This window comes from Eurytemora carolleeae, unplaced genomic scaffold (genome assembly GCF_000591075.1).
Source record: "Eurytemora carolleeae unplaced genomic scaffold, Eaff_2.0 scaffold219, whole genome shotgun sequence".
NCBI classification, from domain to species: Eukaryota; Metazoa; Arthropoda; class Copepoda; order Calanoida; family Temoridae; genus Eurytemora; species Eurytemora carolleeae.
Genome location: NW_019396115.1, coordinates 161,612 through 174,431, shown reverse-complemented (window position 1 = coordinate 174,431; position 12,820 = coordinate 161,612). Strand labels below are relative to the sequence as shown.

General features: G+C 32.7%; 1 protein-coding gene across 1 annotated transcript in view; it reads left to right on the top strand.

Annotated features, from left to right (window-relative positions):
- Positions 1–304: 304 nt before the first annotated feature.
- The window catches only part of LOC111695378 (neuropeptide F receptor), a 31,320-nt gene continuing 18,804 nt past the window's right edge, over positions 305–12,820 (top strand). The window contains exons 1-5 of the mRNA XM_023464697.1: positions 305–378; positions 1,767–1,822; positions 8,381–8,447; positions 9,660–9,746; positions 12,094–12,201. Of these exons, the coding sequence (XP_023320465.1) occupies positions 305–378; positions 1,767–1,822; positions 8,381–8,447; positions 9,660–9,746; positions 12,094–12,201 (392 nt within the window). The remainder of the gene's footprint in view (positions 379–1,766; positions 1,823–8,380; positions 8,448–9,659; positions 9,747–12,093; positions 12,202–12,820) is intronic.

Here is a 12,820-nt window from a genome sequence, read left to right as displayed (position 1 = left end):
GTTCCATGGATACCAGGATATAGGTATGGGGTTCACTAGTTTTCTTTAGTTCTATATTTACCAGGATATAGGTATGGGGTTCACTAGTTTTCTTTAGTTCTATATTTACCAGGATATAGGTATGGGGTTCACTAGTTCACTTTAGTTCTATATTTACCAGGATATAGGGATGGGCTTTAAGGGACTTTTATTGTAAGCGGGTTATTCATGCCAATTCACAATGGTACCCTTTGCACGTTTAGATAATCGATTAGGAATTATAAAATAGAAATGTGTGGCAAAAGTTCTATTTATTTTCAGAGTAATGGTAGAAACTGATGATGAATTGATGAATGAGTTCAAGCAGTTCAAGAATGAATACAGTCCAGATAGTACCAGGCACAGTTTAACCTTTACTTAGCTTAATATAGTCATTCAGAGCGCTTCTTGGCTTTATCGATATATCTTCAAAAACAATTAATTCAAATATTACCTAACTTTGCCTCAAATTTGCATAACTAGACGTTTTTTTTGTATTGTTATCGCATTTATCAAATCAATATTTACTGGAATGTTGAATTACTTGTCAATATGTTTTTTTTACGTTTTACCGGTCATAGAAATCGATTTACGTTTTACCGGTCATAGAAATCGATTTACGTTTTATCGGTCATAGAAATCGATTTACGTTTTATCGGTCAAAGAAATCGATTTGAAAAATTAAGAAATTCAGGAAATCGAGAAATTGAGATTAAACCTGAATATTTAATGTTCGGAGTTGACCCTCTTTATTCATTGGTAAACAATATTCAAATAAACATAAGACTGCTTTAATGCCATCTTCCTATTCTTTTTCTTCTTCTTTTTTTATGCTTTTCTTGCTTTGTATCTTTAATATGAAAATGCACAAAATAAAAAATTAAAAAATTTCTTAGTTCTAGAAATAATTTTTATTAGAAATTTTAAGTACCTACTATTTTCTGCAATACTGTTTTTATGGATGCCATTGTATTGCAATAATTCACCAAATAGCAGTCAAAATTGACATACAATATCTCGTAAAACAATAAACTTTACTTTAAACAAGAAAATATCTGAATTAGCTTTACTTTTTGCCCTACTAACACCATATAAATTTTGTTTAATTTAAATAGCGCACCAAATATTGTGCAACAGTATAGCAATTTGCAAAGAATACGTTTAGACTTTAAAAGATATAATGCCACAATTCCGAGGTGCTCTTTTATCTTAATGAAGTTTTTCTTCGAAAAAAAAACAGCCAATTTGAAGCAAACACAGTGTGTAACCATGAGTTTCCACTGAAATGTAAATTTTAGCTGTTTATTCAGTTTACGGAATAAAATATTCATATAATCCCTCCGTTGTTTTAATGCATTGAAAACATCTTTATTTTGTTATATTTAACACAACCGATAAAAGCAATAAAATATATCTTTTCGATCTTATCTTATCTCTCTTGAAATAAAATTGAGGCCGAATTTAAAGAATCAGAGTCACGGCTTAAATTTGAGCCGCGGCTCAAATATGGTTAGTTCACTTGAAATTGTATTCAATGTTTCAAGAATTATGCCGGCGCTCAATGAAAACCGGTTTTTGGCAGATTTGAGACGCGGCCTAAATTCATCAAATTCGGACTCTGTTCTTATATCTTTAAATTCCAGCTCCTTTCTCTGCGATGACAGACACAAATTGATATTCAATGTGTTGAAAAATTGAAAATTTGCATATTTTCAAAAATGAGAATATTTGAAAATTTTCTATCTTAGGACCTCGGATCTTTCGTTAAACATCATCTCCTTGCTTTATCTTATCATCGGATCAAGTAAGTGAAAAATAAGGGTTAAGTTCAAATAAAAAGAAAACATAAATCAGATTCAAATTTATGTCAAAGTAAACATGTTGAAACAAACATTAAAAATATGTTTTCAATCATGCCTAGGAAATATTAAAAATAGATTTCATAAAAGAAACATTAGAAATGTATTAAATCTTGTTAAAAGAAACATTAGACATATATGATTTAAATTCTATTAGAAGATCTAAACATTACGAATATGTTTTAAGTTATGCACGATAAACAAACAAATTATACTTACCAGTGTCAATTATGGTTAAAACGTCTGCAAATCAATTTGAATAAAAATAAAACCGTGAAAATATTGTTAGGAAAAATTGTACAGTTTAATAAATCATATTTTAAATTCTAAGAAGGAACATAGATACCTTTGATAAGTTGTGAGAGGGGGGAGGCAAATGTTGTAAACATAGAGAATAGAATATATATTAGAGAGGAATTTACTAGAAAAAAGTGTAAAACGGCCATTTTGTTGTACTGTTTCCATACTGCAGGTGTATTTCACATATTTATGCTATATAACCTTTTGGGCCCTGGAATATCTTTTTATAGAAAATCTAAAATTAATATTAAAAGAAAACAAAATTTTGAAATAGGCTGGTTTCATAATTGACCAATGATCATTTCACATAGACTCTATGCCTTCCACTTTGCAAACGATGATTTTTCGTTATAAGTATAAATCAAATGATGTTTTCATTCACCTAATTCATTATAAAGTTTATTTAACAGTTTAAAAAATTCGAAATTGAAATGATTTGTCTAGGGAACATACTGTATTAATGTACTCTACTGCACATAACTTGTGAACATTTACATGATTTGTACACTTTAAACTCCCTTTCAGGCTGAAAGGGACTGAAAAAATTCATACCGAGTAATTCTTTAAATTCCCCTCTAATATATATTCTATTCTCTATGGTTGTAAAGAAGGTTTTTTCCGCATTTTCATATTTTTGATCAACCAAGTTTTTCTTATTATAAAAACTGTTAAACTGGGACTGGGAGTGACAAACTGCAAAAGTTTTTCAATTTATGCCAATTTTTCTCAAACGAAGAATTGAGAAAAATCTTTGAAAATTCCTGGAACAAAATTGATCTTATCAGAAATTTAGCAAAATCCATAGATTCTGTGGAAAAATCTAGAAAATTTTAAAAAAAGGCATCCTGTTAAAATTATTTTTTTTTAAATTAATTGAATTTTACTAAACGGTTAAACCTTATTTTAGAGATGATATGATTGAAATTTTACAACAGTTTTAATCAGAATTGTTTTAGACCATATATTTTTCACCCTTTTTTCTTTTTCCTATAATCCTAGTATGTGTTGGAATGGTGCATTTTCTAAACCTTAGTTTTGAAAGTACGAACTCCAATACTGCAAACTTTTTGCAGAGTAACTCTACGTGTTCATAATATTAGATGACTGGCTGGCAATAAAGATAATAACAACTGATAAATATCCGATTAAATACATACCGCTAATTAGACATCGTGGACTGGGCTATAAATCTATTGTCGTACCGGCACGACATGTTATATTCCTGCAAATGGTTTTGAGTGAACTTTAAACTCTAAAGTTCAACAATATTCAAGTAGACCCGGAACTGAACCAGGAAGGTTGTCTCTGATGACTTTATATAGAAGGGGTTGTGGAATTCTACATTTACACCCATGCTTATACCATCATCTTCCAGGGATCACTTTAATTTACAATTTGTTTTATGTTTTAGAATTAATCATTTACAATAAAATATGCAATAGCATTGCAATAGTATCTTTTGTAGTAAAGTATGCCAATCTTTTAGGATACTCCCAATTACCCGACTACTTTATGTCGGGTAATTGGAGGTCTTACCGAGATTATTCAAAATGTCAAATTAAACATTAACATTTTTTTACATTTTTTAAAGAAATACTCTATACAACATTTAACAATTTAGTCTTTTTTTAAGGTTTTATATTTCGAATTCAATGGATCCTTAAATATCCCTGTGTACAGAAGTCTGTTTATTGTTCTTGTACTCCAGTTGTACATAATGGACTTGCTTTGGAATAGGGTTTCCAGGAAACAGTAGATTCTCTTGCGCAACGGTTTCATGGTTTTTCACAAAATTACTTTTTTAACGAAATTTCGCATCCATTTCGCATCCATTTCGCATCAATACGAAACCAGTTTTGCGAATTCATTAGAAAAAAGATATTTTGCACGAAATTAAGCGTGAATATAGAATTTAAGGCCGTTGGGACATTTCATGTGAAAGACATTTCATAGAAAAACATTTCATAATGATGACATTTCATAGATAGAACTTAAAATTCAACTTTTTCATCTGTGAATACAAGTTTCAAAAAGCTTTTTTGAATAAAAATGCTTGAGTAAATTGTTAAAAATCCGTAAAAAAAAATAGAAAAACTGCAACTTCTCAATTGTTTCTCTGACACGGTAGAAGAAAGACATGGCCTGCGTGATAAGAGTAAGACATTTCATAGACAGAGATGATTGTTCATATACAAGGGAAAATATAAAGATGAAAAGAAAAGAAAAGAAATATCATATGTAAAAAATATCCTCTGTCTATTGAATATCTTATCCGTGCATATGATATGATGTCTTTATCTATAAAATGTACTATCTATGAAATGTAGATCTTTACTATTAAAGGCCCTATATATGAAATGTCTTTATCTATGAAATGTCTTTCTATAAAATGAACCAACGCCAAAATTTCGATTGGAAACCCTAGCTGTGTAAAATATTGAATATTCTAGCCTTTAATATATATATATACTCTCTTATCTTTGCTTTGAACGTAACTTCCAAGTCTATTTGAGGTCCAACATTTGTGTAAAGTTTGATTTCAGAAACTAGAAAATATAAAAAGAATAAAACAAAACCAAAAATAAATTATAATTCTGAAGAAAAAAAAAATTGGGATCTACAAAACTGTTCTTTTCCACAAATATGTCTAGAAACCTGGTTTTATATTCCAGGTATTTATGACGATACCCTGTATTAAGTTTAGGGCTCTGAACTACTTACACGTACGAGATTATCTCTTTTTATTCAGAAATCTTTCAGAGAAAGTTTTCTTTTGGGTGGTGGAAATACAGTTTACGTACACGCATTATTTGTTTTATATAATTAACCCACCAGACACAGTAAAACAACATCTGCAAGCTCTCAAGTGAAAATCGATCAATATTTTGTCAATTACTTCTTTTAAACTAAAGATAGAAAAAAGCTTTTTATATTTCTGAGATGTGTATGTTTAGGGCTTAAAACGTGTATATATTGAGTTAGTAAAGCAAAACCAAAGGCAAAAACATTGCGATAATCCAAAGTGGACCCAGTTATGAAAATTTATGTATAATTTTCATAACTGCTTGAATCTATGTGCTTACATCACACCACTTTCTAAAAACATCTTATTGGAAAAAAAGAAGTAAAGAATTAGGAACAACTTTGGGATTATGTTGAAAACTTTTTTAATCAAAGAACGAAGGTATTGGATGAAAACTCAAAGAAAACTGATTGGAATAATATACAGATATACAATAAATAAATAAATAGATAAAGAAACTGATTGGAATAATATACAGTATACAATAAATAAATAAATATAGATAGAGAAACTGATTGGAATAATATACAGTATACAATAAAAAAATAAATAGATAAAGAAACTGATTGGAATAATATACAGTATACAATAAATAAATAAATAGATAAAGAAACTGATTGGAATAATATACAGTATACAAAAAATAAATAAATAGATATAAAGAAACTGATAACTCTCCCCATAATACATACTTCTAACCAGGGAAAAATTTAATTAATAGCTTAAGAAGTAGTTGAGCTACGAACACACTAAGTTAAACCACTCTTAAACTTGAATCTGTTCCCAAGATAAGTGGCTAATTTTAGTTTATGTGGTTCAAATACATTTTAATTAAACTAGGCTTTCATAGCGCTTCGCGCACATCTTTAGCTTTAGATTGTTGCTCTGTTATCGTTTTTCTTTGTGGATTTTGTGGCAAATATTTTTCAATTCTAAGTTTCTAACAAAAACCATTTCTGGGATCATGTGAGGTCCCACAAATAATTTGGGGCTGATCACTTGGAGATCTTTATGAAGAAAATGTTATCAACTCTAACCTTTCAATTCTTTAATCTATTTAATCTGTGGATAGATTTGCTTTAGCAGCTAAAGCAGAGTAAATGTATTATGCATCACCCTGGATATATACCATTTCATATTAACCCTAAACATACTGGAAGGGGAGGGCCCAGCAATTGTGCATTGTGAAGAGGCCCATCTCACGAATTTAATAATTTACTAGTATGGCTATCTGCTTTGCAAACAACATTAAATTAACTTCATTACTTTAATGTCCCTTTTCTAAACTTTTCTGATTATCGAAATTTTTTTTCTTCACATTTTTCCGGCCTTTTCGGCCATTAAAACCCCCCCCCCCCCCCGAACCATTGCAGTTAGAACTTAGAGGTCTAATTTTTTAATGAGCTGCACTTGTATTATGCTACAATACAACTGAAGCTATTGAACATGAAATGGGAAACTGCTTAATATTTTTAAACTTTCGTCTTTAATTCAACAAATTCAGGATATTTTTTTTTCTTCAAAATTTTAAGTTTTTACAATTTAAAGTTATTCCTACAATATACAGAGCGTCCCATATCATATTAGATTATCTCCAATCTTTAACACCAAAATAAACCCTTAATACTCGAAAAACTTTTCATTTTCTGCAAGAAAATTCTTGTATAAGACTTATGTTATTTTTCAAAATGATTCATTCTAATGAAATTTTCTAATTAGTCCCGAAAATCGTAATTTAGACCAGTTCTCGGTCTAATATGATGTGGGACACCCTGTAAGAGTGTATATACATACAATGATGACGACTTTCTTTTTATGCTTTGGCTTGTATCAAGCTTTTTATTAAGTATTCAAAAATAGACATCCAAACCAAGAGAAGGTGATTCTAAAAATATGTTTTTACTATGTTGAACTCACGGGCAGCCGTCAACCTTTCCAGTCCCAGTTTGTACTGTGTCAGGCTTTAGGTTAAATTTACTTTTACTAAAGGGTCCGAGGTGCGTGAACTTCTCTATTCTTTACTAGAAACATTGTACTAGAACTTAGTTGGTTCAAAAGGCACAAAATTGAAATGAACAAATATTGAAAGAACTTTTTAAATTGAACCAGGCTGTTAAAGTTGAACACCAGTCAATGTTCAACTTTGTGAAAAGAGAGATGAAGGTTTGAAGAGAAATGTCAAGGAATCTAAGTAAGGGTTGGAATCACAGAGTAACATAATTAAAGATGAAAATAAAGATGAAAAAATAAAGATGAAAATAAAGATGAAAATAAAGATGAAAAATAAAGATTAAAAATAAAGATGAAAATAAAGATGAAAAAATAAAGATGAAAAATATAGATGAAAATAAAGATGAAAAAATAAAGATGAAAATAAAGATGAAAAAATAAAGAGGAAAAATAAAGATGAAAAATAAAGATGAAAAATAAAGATGAAAATTAAAGATGAAAAATATAGATGAAAATAAAGATGAAAAAATAAAGATGAAAATAAAGATGAAAAAATAAAGAGGAAAAATAAAGATGAAAAATAAAGATGAAAAATAAAGATGAAAAATAAAGATGAAAAATAAAGATGAAAAGAAAGACAAAAAGAAAAAGAATCTTTGCCACAAGCTCTAATTTTTCCATGTTTTTATCTTTGAAACCCAATGTAGGAGACCTTAGCTATTTCAAGCTTTGAATTCTCCTAGATTAAATAATCCAAGTTTGAAATATAAAAGGTTAAAACCATCAGGTTTTAAAGATATAGGGATTAGGAAATTTGAGTGTTTAACAAAGACTCATAAAATAGATACCAACACAGTTGGTTCTGTTGCCAATAAGGCTTTTCAACATATTAATCATATTTAGATCTAATTGTAATTTGTAACCTTTCATTTAAATAATTTGCATTTATCTAGATACTTTGATCTCTGTTTCAATAAAATTAAACAATATTGAAAACATTTCAAAACTTTTAAAACATGAAATAACACTGACATTTTAAAATAACAAACATACAAAAAAAAAGTGAATTTTAAGAACATTGGGTATTTCTAAGAAAATACTCTTTATAGTATAAAATATATTATGTTTGTTTTTTCTGTTCATGAATCTGATGAGCAACTATAGTTCGAGTAAGATTTTATTTAATTTACAACTCTTTGATCTATTTCTTCAAACTCTGAACACTGAAATGAAAGAACAGAAAAAAGTTTATTAACAAATTGTATTCCATATTATTTTTTTCTCCAGTTTCTAAATTTCCTTTCCATGAAAACTTGCAGTATCAAAGCATAAAAATGCCAGTAATTCTCTATATTATATATTTGAGTAAATTTGAAAACATTTTGATTGGGCCTGACTGCAATTTAAAGTTCTCTTGTCCAGAATTGGTTTTATTAAATTTTTTGTTTAGTTGGATTGCTAGGAAATATATTGGTAGTTGGAGGCGTTATCTGCAGAAAACCTCTGAGGACGGAAAGGTAATGTAAACCAGCACGGGTTCATTACCGTGAGACTGTATATATAGTGCTGTACATAAATAGTTTTGTATAGAACAGGAACCAAACCCAAGCCAGAGTTTAGTTTCCCGTTAAAAAGTTTTAGAATAAAACCATGCTTAGAACTAGTATCAGATCCAAGCCAACTCTTAAAAACCGTTTAACTCTAGAGAAGGGGTTAACGGAGTGGGGCAGCTGGGCTGGGCAGGGATGGAGACTAAATAACGTTCACGGCCGACGACGTAGCAACTAACAGATCTTTCATGTTGATAAACCCTGATAGGGAGAGTATTGATGAAGAGGTTGAAGGAGTTGTTTATGGAAGAATATGTCCACCAACCAAAGCGTAGAAATCTCTGAAAAGTTCTGTCTCTCCACCTATCACTTTAAAACAATCTGTATCGTTCGCTATTTTTAATGTGTAAATATATAGTTTGTGCATAATCACTTTAGTTTTAGTTTATGCTATTTACTTTTCTCAGCTTCAGTAAGACTACTGACTTAGACATGAAAAAAATAACTTTGTGCCTTTGAATATTTGAAGTTAAATAAGTCGTCCATATATATTTAAATTTCACTCTATTAGAGAGATTTAAAATCAATTTTTGGAGGCTGGGTAGACATTTCTGGGAATAAAAAGCTTGGTGTCTCCAAAGTAAATCTTAGGGTCTAACATGAAAATCTTGGAGTTTCCGATGATAATTTGGGTTTTCCAAAAGATTTGGATCTCCGTCGTCTGATATGATTCCAATTATGATGATTTCTTTCGGTCCGACTCCAACTTATTCACTCCCTCTAAACCTTTGGGAAACTAATCCTAGATCTGGTGTTGGCATAATCAGCAAAAATCAATTTATATATTTATGTATATATATGAATATATATATACATACAACCTTATTTTGGATCCTAAGAGAATTCTCAACTTAGTTCAAAACCTACTTTTAAATAATAAATTCTAGAAATTATGAACCTACTAATCCTATCTGTTTAGGAATCACTTAATCCTATCTGTTTAGGAACCTACTAATTCTATAAGTTTAGAAACCTTCTAATCCTTTCTGTTTAAGATCCTATTAATCGTATCTGTTTAGGAACCTACTAATCCTATCTTTTTAGGAACCTACTAATCCTCTATGTCTATGAACCTACTAATCCTATCTGTCTATGAACCTACTAATCCTATCTGTTTAGGAACCTACTAATCCTAAACCTATCAATATCTGACCTATGGCAATGTGCAGTTACAATGCCTTTGACCCACTGGGAGATCAAATACAGGTACAATACATTATCTACCCCCTGACGAAATTTATTGAGAAGGAAATGACATAATTAATAAAGAGTAGGGTTGGGATCTAAAGCTATTTAACTAGGCTTTTAGGGCGCTTCGCGTCCATCTTCTATTCCAATTGTGAACATGTTCTCTTTGTTTACATTGTAAAACGAAAACCCCAAAAAATCGTAGATTTTATAATTAAAATTTTGCGAATTTACAAAATCTTTAAAAAACCGAATTTTGTTAGAAGCAAATTTTTGAAACTTTAAACCTTCCCTCGGGTCACAACTTCACAAGAGGTCCCACAAAATTGTTTTTTTTTTTTACGTTTATTTGATACAAACAGACGAACAGACTACAAGCAAAGTATATAAATAGACGTAGTAATCACTATCTGATTGTTTGTTTGGTTGTCTGACCGAACCCTTTGACCGATTTGCCTCAAATTTTGATTGTAGAACTTAGTAGAACCACGGGAATGTTATTAGCTTGATAACAAGTTTTATGTCGAGAAGGTCGCCTGTGCCAATATTTTACAGTGTCACCCCGACACTGTAAAAGCATTCAAGGAGCTTTTAATGGAAAATCCTATCCACCTCCTTCCCATCCTATACACTCCCATCCACCTCCTTTCCCCTCCTGAACCCTCCCATCAACCTCCTTCCCCTCCTAAACCCTCCCATCCACCTCCTCCCCCTCCTTAAACCTCCCATCCGCCTCATTCTCCTTTTCTTCCTGAACACTCCCTTTCCCCTCTAACCCTTCCCTTTCCCCTCTAACCCTTCCTATTCCCCTTCTTCCCCTCTTTCACTTCTCTCTATTAAACCCTCCCATACCATTCTTCCTCCTTTCTTTACTCCTTTCCATCCTACTCTCTGCATCATGATTTATTCTGTGGAATGTACTCGAGTGTTCCCGATTTATTGCTGTGTTGCAGTGCACCTAATTAATGCCACTGGGACGTTACTGTGTTACATTTTTTTCCAGGTTTAAAGGGACTGTATACTTGTTTAGACACTCTTTTTTAAATACAGCTAGTTTTATTTGAATTGAACAATATCACAGATTGTATACGAAGCTCTGAACTTCAGGACAGGTTAGGTTGGCTGGGTCCCATTGACAGGTAAGTTTGTCTAGGGCCCATGGTCAGGTTATGTTGGCTGGGACCATGGTCAGGTTAGGTTGGATGGGTCCCATGGGCATTTTAGGTTTTTCTAGGGCCCTTGGGCAGGTCAGGTTGGCTGGGACCATCGGCAGGTTAGGTTGGCTGGGACCATGGGTAGGTTAGATTGGCTGGGACCATGGGTAGGTTAGGTTGGCTGGGACCATGGGTAGGTTAGGTGTGCTGGGACCATGGGCAGGTTAGGTTGGCTGGGACCATAGGTAGGTTAGATTGGCTGGGACCATGGATAGGTTAGGTTGGCTGGGACCATGGGTAGGTTAGGTTGGCTGGGACCATGGGCAGGTTAGGTTGGCTGGGACCATGGGTAGGTTAGATTGGCTGGGACCATGGGTAGGTTAGGTTGGCTGGGACCATGGGTAGGTTAGGTGTGCTGGGACCATGGGCAGGTTAGGTTGGCTGGGACCATAGGTAGGTTAGGGCTGGGACCATGGGTAGGTTAGGTGTGCTGGGACCATGGGCAGGTTAGGTTGGCTGGGACCATAGGTAGGTTAGGTTGGCTGGGACCATAGGTAGGTTAGGTTGCTGGGACCGTACAAAGTTGCGGCTTCTTTTAATGGAATAATAAAAACTGTTTTCAGTGTTTGTTAACAATAGTTTATTTAACTTGTTTTAGAGAATTACCTTGGGATATTTGATGCACGTTTTATTTGAAATTTGGATTATTGGTTCAAAATGAACAAAATTGTTTGACATTTTGTCCGTTCGCGAATGACATTTTCATAAGGTTTCATTCGTTTCAATAAATTTGCCTGCAGCACTAGTCTAGTTAATTTAGTTTATCTATTCGCTATCCGTTGGCGAAGGAACTGAATGTGTTAACTGGTATTGTATTTATCTGGTTCCTTATTTAGTTTAGCTCCTTGGAGAAGGAACTGAATGTGTTAACTGGTATTGTATTTATCTGGTTCCTTTTATGTTTAACTCCTTAGAGAAGGAACAAAATGTGTTAACTGGGATTGAATTTATCTAGTTCCCTATTTAAATAACTCCTAGGAGAAGGAACTGATTGATTAATGAAACATCAATAATTTAATATATAATGCGTTTAGTTAAAAAGTTAAAAACTACTTGTAAAACTTTTTGCTTTATAGCAGCCTGAAATGGACATAATATCTCTTTCATATCGTCTTCCTATTCCACAGTTTAATGGGTTTCACTGTATCTAGTTGGTGGAGATTTGGTCCAACAACCCTCCTCTGCAGGTTCTTCTCATGTATCAACTCAGTTTCTGTATTCGTATCCACCCTTTCCATCACAGCCATAGCCATAGACAGGTATACAGGGTGCAAGTATAGCCATAGACAGGTAAACAGGGTGGAGCCATAGACAGGTAAGTAGGGTGCAACCATAGCCATATCGACAGGTTAGTAGGGTGCACTAAATTAATATAAGTTTTTGAACACTAATCAAAAATCTATTTTCATTTTCACTTAAAAACTGCTATTTTTTAATTTAAAGAATAATGAAAATGCATTTTAATGCAATTTCCAGAACATTGAATTTATTAAGCTTGGGGTAGTTTATTGATATAAATTGTTCTCTATTTTCAATCTCTTATTTTATTAACAAAAATAGATGGAGATCCTGCACTCTGCCTTCCCCATGAAACCTCTTTTCCACTCCACCTCCTTCCCCACCTGAACCCTCCCATCCACCTCCTTCCCCTCCTGAACCCTCCCATCCACCTCCTTTCCCTCCTGACCCAACCCCCCCTCCTCCTTCCCCTCCTTAAACCTCCCATCCACCACCTTTCCCTTCCCAAACCCTCACATCCAACTCCTTCCCCTCCAGAACCTTACAATCCACCTCCTTCTCCTCCTAAACCCTCCCATCCGCCTTCTTCCTCTCCTGAACCCTCCCATCCACCTCCTTCCCCTCCTGAAATCTTACGCA